Source organism: Marmota marmota, unplaced genomic scaffold (assembly GCF_001458135.2).
Source record: "Marmota marmota marmota unplaced genomic scaffold, marMar, whole genome shotgun sequence".
Taxonomy (NCBI): domain Eukaryota; kingdom Metazoa; phylum Chordata; class Mammalia; order Rodentia; family Sciuridae; genus Marmota; species Marmota marmota.
Genome location: NW_025999842.1, coordinates 36,976,927 through 36,985,564, shown reverse-complemented (window position 1 = coordinate 36,985,564; position 8,638 = coordinate 36,976,927). Strand labels below are relative to the sequence as shown.

Sequence of the window (8,638 nt, the reverse complement as noted above, 5' to 3'; positions counted from 1 at the left end):
GGGGCGGGTCCTAGGCTCGGGGCGCGGTTCCAGCCGGCGAGAGGCGGGGCGACCGGGATCCCCATGCTTCTGCATTTTCCTTTATGGCCCTTCACTTTGGTCAAGGGAACCAAATAAAGCAAAATGCTTTTGTCTCCAAATATTCAATAAGAAGGAAAAGGGAACTCCAGAGTTGTGCCTTAATCCTGTATCTAGGTGGGCGTGTTAATAGAGTGAACGAACTGCATATAAAATATTTGAGTAGTCAGTATTGTACAGGTATTGAAAGAGTATACTGTTGTCAGAAATTTGGTCCATAAAAGGATATAAATTGATGGTCTAACTAGGCAAAATTTAATCCAACTTTAATTTGAACTTTGAATTCTGCAGCTGCCCTCTTCTCTTTATGGAGCTGTTTTTCAAATTGCTGAATTTGTGGCTCTAAATTGAATATGCATCTAAGAGAATCTTAGGATTCTCTTGCAGCCACCCTTGGGATCCCAGTGGTTTTGTTTGTTTTTAAGCAAAGACCACATCTTTGTAGAAGCGCTGTGTGATTAGTTCTTGTCAAGGGCTTTTCTGTTTTATATTCAGCTGACATTTTATTACCTAACTAAAACAAAATCACGTATCAATGTGGTGTTCATAATTTTCGTTCACTTATTCTCTTCGATGTAAATTTGTTCATCTCTTAATCTCACACTGGCTATCATATATAGCATATGTAACAAGTATTCAGGATGCTAAACTGTAAACTTTGTAACTGTTATTTAATCCTCATATTTGTACAGCCTAGTACAATAAATGTTGGATGAATCAAGTAAATTGGATTAAAGTACACCTCTTCTAAGGTATTTGCTCTGTTTCCAAACCATGTATAAATTTGGACAAATATTTGGACAATTCACTTGTAACTGCCCCAGTGCAGCTACATTCCCACAAGTGGGCTTGTTGCCCCATTTAAATTTAATTCCTTTCTCCTTTGTGGTCCTATTTGTATTGCATTTTTACCACTGGTGGGGCAGTTTTCATTTGATCTGTCTTCTGGTTCTCTGAGGACATAGAGCCTTTTTTTTTTCCTATATTTTTCATTTGCCAGAATAGTGTCTTTTGCAAGGTATATATTAGGAAATGGACATCGAATTGGTTTTATGCATATATAATTTGTGGTGTGACTGTATTCATGAAAATAGAATGGGGGTAGGCCCTTTTTAATCTGCAAGTGTATATTTAGAAAGAAGAAGAAGATGATGGTGATGATGTTTGCCAGTGGAATGAGATAGGTGAAGTTTGGTGTATATTATGTTTATTTCCAATCTTATTTATTATTCAAAAACTTAGTGTTTCTTTCCTAAGTTTGTCTAGTTCTTTTGTGCTCTTTGTGTGTATGTGGTACTGGGGTGGTTGAACCCAGGACTTCATGCATGCTAGGTATGTGCTCTACTGCTGCTCTACATCCCCAGCCCTTTTTTAAATTGTATTTTTGAGACAGGGTTTCACTAACTTGCCCAGCCTCACTTTGAACTTCCACCTGCCTTAGCCTCCCTGGTAGCTGGGATTACAGGTGTGTGCTTGTTTTCTTTATAGCTGTTTTTGCTGAAGTCTGAAGTTTTCCTAGGTTAGGAAACAAACTCACCTCTAAATAAACATTTCTAAAGAAAATAATTGATTATTCAAGTTAAAACTGGCTCCATTTATGTAGTAGAATATATATGAAAGTGTGTGTGTGTGTGTGTGTGTGTGTGTGTAATTAAAGAAAGAAAGAAAAAAATGGTATGCTTTTATTTGAATAAAACCTAGAACCAGGGCTGGGACTGTAGCTCAGTTGGTAGGGTGCTACCTAGCACGTGTGAGGCACTGGGTTCAATCCTTAGTACCACATAAAAATAAAATAAAGCTATTGTGTCCATCTACTATAAAAAATATTGAAAAAGGAAAAAAAAAAAAAAGCCTAGAACCAGGACACTTGCAAAGAACTCCACTGGCAGTGACTTTGGACAAAAGACTGGTGTTTTTAAGACATTATACTTGAGAGCAACTGTGTATGTATGTAATGTGGTCAAAGAAAAGCATTACCTTTTACATATATTACATAAATTATAATATCAATATAGGGTTAGTGAAGAGAAAGATTTGGGAAAAGATATGGGAAATGCTTTTATCATTTTGGATTTCCATAATCAGTACCATTTAATTTTTTGGCTTAAATTTCATTTCTCATTTTTAATGTACATGTTATTGCACAAGTAACTATAACAGATAATCTAGATCTAGTTAAGGTTTGAATTCAGATATTATTTTTGTGATTATAGCATGACCTAAAACCAGGATGATTTACAACCAAAAAATCATTTTGATTGTGTGAAAATCTTGAATATCAAAGAGATAATACAATTTTTTCATTTTCTTTAGTAATCTAGATTTAAGATGAATAATGATCAAGTTATGCTGGTGGGTCAAGTGTTCGAGTCATATGCTTCAGAATACCATAAGAATGACATTCTTCTGATCTTGAAGGAGAGAGATGAAGATGCTCATTACCCAGTTGTAGTTAATGCTATGAACCTTTTCGAGACCAACATGGAAATTGGAGAATATTTCAATGCATTCCCCAATGAAGTGCTAACTGTTTTTGATAATGCACTCCGAAGGTCAGCCTTGACAATTCTCCAGTCCCTTTCTCAGCCTGAGGGTGCTTCCATGAAGCAGAATCTACATGCCAGGATATCAGGTAAATCACTTTAAGAATGTTACTGCAATGTAATTTTCTATGAAGATTTTAGGAAAATAGAATACCTGTGGGATTCAGAGCACTAAAAACCAATTTGTATTTTTACGTAAAATACATAACTGTTGAGTAGCTATTGGTTACTTCTTTCAAATTAGAATAATGATTATCATCTCTGGACATGGAGTAAGACATCTAATAGAGGGGAAAAAAGATGTGGAGACAGTAATATATGTGTAATTCTCTATGTGTGTAAAATTGTAATCCCAAGCAGTTTTATGAGGTTTTGTGACTACTCATAATAAAAGAGTTGGTAATGTAAGGATTAGAAAAGTGGTAGATCCTGCCCAGTGAGCTTCAAAACTATTTTAGGAAATTAATTATTTTTATATATTAAGATTAGCATTGTACTGTCTACCTGTCAAGAACCCAATACATTTTTATTGAAGGAATGACAGATTAAGCATCTTAATTTTTAAGTAACTACATTGGAGTAATCAGTAACTTTTGGTGGCAAAGTCATGTCCTTGTATTCCTGGCTCCTTGATCTTTATCTTCATTTAAAAATGAGTTTTAACAAAGTGGATAGAGTTGAAGAGTCACTCTTAAGAATTTTAGGAAAGTAGCACTACAGTGTAATAATTTTTCATTACTTCATTCCATGGGAATCATTTCTGGGAAGATGTGTGGAATGATGAAAGGAGAAAAATGAATTTGGAAGATGTCTGGTTAGAGCTATGTGCTGGGCTGGGAGATTGAGCAAATTGCTTTATCTCATTGAACAAACTACCTCTAGAGTCCCTGTTAACCACCTAGCCTTTGGGTTTTCTTTAAATTTAAAGTTTGTCCTCAGTATATAAATTAATAAAGGCAGGTACAACCTCAGTCTATTTATGAAAAAGAAGGATTTGGTGAAATTAAAAGCCGACTCCAGAATACTTAAAGCAGCCTGTAATTAAGTTGGAAAATACACATACCCTTTTGTTTAAAAATAAATGTTTACCTTATAGTACATTTGAGGAGGGTGGGGATTTATAATCAACAGAAATGCTTAATATGATTCCAAAGAGGTTAGAGTAGACCTCCTTGGAGGCAAATTAAGATTCCCCAAAATCAGCAGAAATTTGATTTAAATGAAAAGTAGTACCTGCATTTACATTTTCCAGGTTAAAATTATGAAGATTATTAATCATTATGCATCAGGGCACTTAGATAATCTCTTGGTGGGTCAAGAAGAAATGTTCCTTTTTAATAAGTTTGCAAAAGGATTGTTAAAAGGGGGCTTTAACAATTGAAAATTGTTGAAATAGTAGTTAGAAAGTGGCTCTATACTTCTGTTAAATTTAAATAATGAAATTCTGTTTAAGTGACCCTATCAGTTTCAGATGAATTTAGCCTATTTTTTTCAATTCTTACCTGAAAAAATATTATGTTATTACCTTAGTATCATTCATTCCATAAATAGGACATGTATATAAATTTACTATGCTCTTTACCAAAGAGTAAGGGGTAGTCCTTTCTCAAAAAGGTGCTCGAGACTGGGGGAGATAATCTTATATAGTTAAATATTTATCACATGCCTATGGATACATGCATATGTACATATTAAACAGAATTGTGAAGGACCTTAATGACAGCATTTGTTTTACAACGCATGCCTCCCTCAAGAAATGTTTAAGGTATATATTAGCTCATAGAACAGAGATTTAGTTCTAGGAGAATCGCTGGAGGTTTCAAGAAGATAAGGCCAGTAAAGAATGGAGGTGTCCCAGAAGAATGAACAACATGTGTAAAAGATCAGAGCCTGAAATAGTCTGATTTTCAGTATGTTGCACCTCTATATTAGACTCCAGATTAGGCATTTAATTGTTAAAACTCAGGATGCCTTTGTGGTTTACTCTCCTTAGGAATAAAAGATAGTTTCCAGCTTTGTTTTACCAGGATATACATTGAATTTTATTCTTTTACCTATATATTTTTTTTCTTTTACCTATATTTCTTACTTTGTCCTCGGGGATTTTTATTAGCCTAAAGTTTATTTGGTATTCTCAGTGGTTTACATGAAAAGTAGATAACAAAGAATAATATTCATGAATTATTTAAAGCAGTAGTTTTCAAATATTAGCATCCAAATTATCTGGAATGCTTGTTAAAACACTGATTGCTGTCGCTGCTGTCCCCCTCTCCCCCGAGTTTCTAATTGAGGATAGCAGATGTGAGGCCTGAGAATTTGCATTTTCAGTAGCTCTCAATAATGCTGGCGCTGCTGGTCTGGTGACTATACTCTGAGAACCATGGCCCTAAAATAATTGATGTGGACATATCTTTATTTCAAAAAATTTTTTTGTTCTTTTATCAGGGAATGGGTCAGAGAATGCTAAAGGTTCTTGCGTTCAGCACTAATGGTAGCTGAGCTCCAAGTGATTCAACTGGGGTAATTGAAAAGCATACATAGTAATATATATAGGAATAAAATTCTGTGTCAAAATCAATTTACTAATAATAAATTGACCTATTAAAATGCTATCTCAGCCTTTTTCAATACTTCTAAGATTTGACTATATATGGCCAGTTTTGCTTAAAATTTTGTTGCCTTTGTCTTTTTAATATAAAATCTTTTTAAAAAATTTTTATTATTAGTTGTTCAAAACATTACATAGTTCTTGACATATCATATTTCATACTTAATATAAAATCTTAAACATCTTCATGTGAGATGAAAGAAAAGAACCTGAAGACCCAGAAATGTACTCACCTCTGTAACCCTTTTTAAATAAAAGTATACTTTCTACATAAAACAAGCCATTTAATCTGACATGTTTTAGACTATTTAAAAAAAAAAAAAAAAAAACCTTAGCCTAACATGTATCACTTGCATGATTCAGTAGGATGTAAACTGTACTTTTAAGATTTCTAATTCGAGAACATTAATGATGACATATTGCCCTGTACTATAAAAGTGTAGAAGACACTTATAAAAGTTAATTTTCTTAGAAAATTGGTTGGAATTGTTTACATAGTTTTTCTTAAGAGATAGTAAAATTGATTAGACACAGTGTCCTTGCTAAGGAAGAACAGTAAGGGATTCCCTTATTCTGGCTACCCTCTAGAGAGGATACAGAGGGGAGTGCTGAGCATGGACCTAGGTAGGGCTGGGCCTCCTCCCTGATACCTACAACTTGCCTTCTTTCCAAATGTGAAGCAGGTTTCCAACACATTTTCTTGTGCTGATTGAAAAAAAAAGAAAAAAAAGGTGGGGTGGGTTTCATGTAGACTTGTCATGATCTAGCATATGTGGACCTGGATCATCATCTGTAAGGAGAAGTTGTCCATGGAACCAAAGAATACCTTCTTTTTATTCTTCCTGGGTAGAAGTTTCCTTCAGATATAAAAGACATTGTTTATGCCATTTTGCATCAGTTGATGATTTTGCTAAGTTATGCCGTTTATGTAAGTGTGGGTAGGCCAGCCTGGACTACCTTCTGATTATTTCTGTTATTGTTAGGCTTTTATAGTGCATGCATCAAAATGCTCACTATATAATCTTAAAGTATTATTATACCTACTATGGTTATTTCTTATGAGTTTTGGCAAACCTGATTGATTAATCTTTAGTGTGCACAGTGATCAGGTTTTGAGCCACTTAATTCTCAGGAGAAAACAACAGATCACAGGGCATGAACTAGTATAACAAATGCTACCCTAATAAACCTGTTGGGAAGTAGCCTTGACCATGACAACCAGCATCTTTCCACTTCAGTGATGCATTGCAGCCAAATATAAAGGGCATTTCTGCACTAGACTTTTCTTTGGCATTTTGCATCTTTTTAGTTCCCTGTTTGTTTGTTTTCTTTTTTATGTTGAACAACACAGGTTTTAAAGAATAAAGTGATGCTGTGGATAAACTTCTAGGTAAGTCAAGACCTAAAAACACCATCAGATTTATGTATTTATAAATACTGAACTTTACTGAAAAAAAAAAAAAAACCAATCAGGTAGCTCTATGAAACTCTTTGGTCGTCATGCTGTCATCTCTCTCTTTCTGCTTTGTGACTTACTGAAGGAATCCGCAGCTTATTTTATGTGTGGCAAGTAGCAATATTTTCTTTGTGAAATATGATTACAATTATACCCCATATTTAGATCCTACTGGGATAGCCAATTTATGAGGATCAATTCTATTTTTAACCCTGGTTATTACAGCATCTTGATATATGCTTTTGAGACTCCTTTGAAAATTGTTACTTGAAGTCCTTTCTATGTTCTTAATTGAGTTGATGATTTTTTTTCTTAACTAAAATACAAATATTTTCTTTCCTCAAATTGTAATTTCTCTCCCAGGAAAAAGGAAGAGTATATTCCATGGAGTCAAATCTGAAGGTGTAAATTGATGTTGTTTTTCTACTAGGGTTGCCTGTCTGTCCTGAGCTGGTGAGGGAACACATCCCTAAAACTAAGGATGTGGGACACTTTTTATCTGTCACCGGAACAGTGATTCGAACAAGTCTGGTGAAGGTGCTGGAGTTTGAACGAGATTACATGTGTAACAAATGCAAACATGTATTTGTGGTCAAGGCTGACTTTGAGCAGTACTACACCTTCTGCCGGCCATCCTCGTGTCCCAGCTTGGAGAGCTGTGATTCCTCCAAATTCACCTGCCTTTCAGGTTTGTCTGCATCTCCATCCCGGTGTAGAGATTACCAGGAAATCAAAATTCAGGAACAGGTAAGTGATCCAATAAATGAGAAAAACAACACATTTGAAGAAGTGGTTTTCCATTGTGGTCAAATTGCTAGGATTAGGTAATACAAAAGGAGTACACAGACTTGTGTCATCATTTTATGGAAGATCAATCTTAAAACTGTTGCACATATATCAGAATATAGTTTTTAGATTTAGAGGCCATGAAATAATCATCTTTCCAGATAGAACATTGCTAAAAAGATATGGAATGACTTAATAATTAGGTTAAGTATGTTTATTATTAAGATGAATATTTAAGAATTCTAAATAGCCATGCTTCACTTAGGGACAAGGGGAATTTCAGTGATTTTAACTGGTTGTGAAACATGGGTACAACAGGATTCAGGATTTCAGTTCAGTTTTAATTGCTGTGCCAAAGGAGGTATCCTTTGTCTTTAACAAAAGTGAGCATGATTTTCCTTCACTAATCACAGAGGTTTGTTGTCTCATCTAAAATAAGCAGGAGATAGACAATCCAAAGCTAGTATATAGTCTCTTCAGTTAAGGACTCAGACTTCTTTCTTTTGTACCTCTCTTTTTTGTTATTGTTGTTTTGGTACTGGGACTTGAACCCAGGGAGCTCCACCCCTGAGCTACATCACAGCCCTTTTCATTTCGTATTTTAAGACAAGGTCTCACTAAGTTGCTTAGGGCCTTGCTAAGTTGCTGAGGCTGGCCTTCAACCTGCAATCCTCTTGCCTTGAGTTGCTGGGATTACAGGTGTACACCATCTTTTGCATCACTTAGTGCATGATTTCTATTCTTATTTTTTTCATTTAATAGATTTTATTTTTTAAAATACATGATAGCAGAATGCAGTACAATTCTTGTTACACATATATGCCACAATTTTTCATATCTCTGTTTGTATATAAAGTATGTTGACATCCAATTCGTGTCTGATGGTACAGTTTTCAAGAAAAATTCCTTAAGTCCCCATCATAATTAAATTGTATGAAAATACCAGAGAAATGGAAACAGTGATTTCAAATACTGTTGACTTCTAGATACTTAGTATGTATTTAAGCAGGCTTAGTATCTGTTTTCTGTTTTCTTTTTCTTGCTAGGTTCAAAGGCTATCTGTTGGAAGTATTCCACGATCTATGAAGGTTATCCTGGAAGATGACTTAGTAGACAGTTGCAAATCTGGTATGAACTTTTTTTTTTTTTTTTTTTTTTTTTTTTTTT

The 8,638-nt window shown here is 34.6% G+C and overlaps 1 protein-coding gene across 1 annotated transcript in view; it reads left to right on the top strand.

Annotated features, from left to right (window-relative positions):
* The first annotated feature begins 2,368 nt into the window (after window positions 1-2,368).
* Window positions 2,369-8,638, top strand: part of Mcm9 (minichromosome maintenance 9 homologous recombination repair factor) — a 71,631-nt gene continuing 65,361 nt past the window's right edge. Inside the window, exons 1-3 of the mRNA XM_015500736.2 lie at window positions 2,369-2,710; window positions 7,116-7,432; window positions 8,518-8,599. Coding sequence (XP_015356222.1) covers window positions 2,407-2,710; window positions 7,116-7,432; window positions 8,518-8,599 — 703 coding nt within the window. The 5' untranslated portion in view covers window positions 2,369-2,406. The remainder of the gene's footprint in view (window positions 2,711-7,115; window positions 7,433-8,517; window positions 8,600-8,638) is intronic.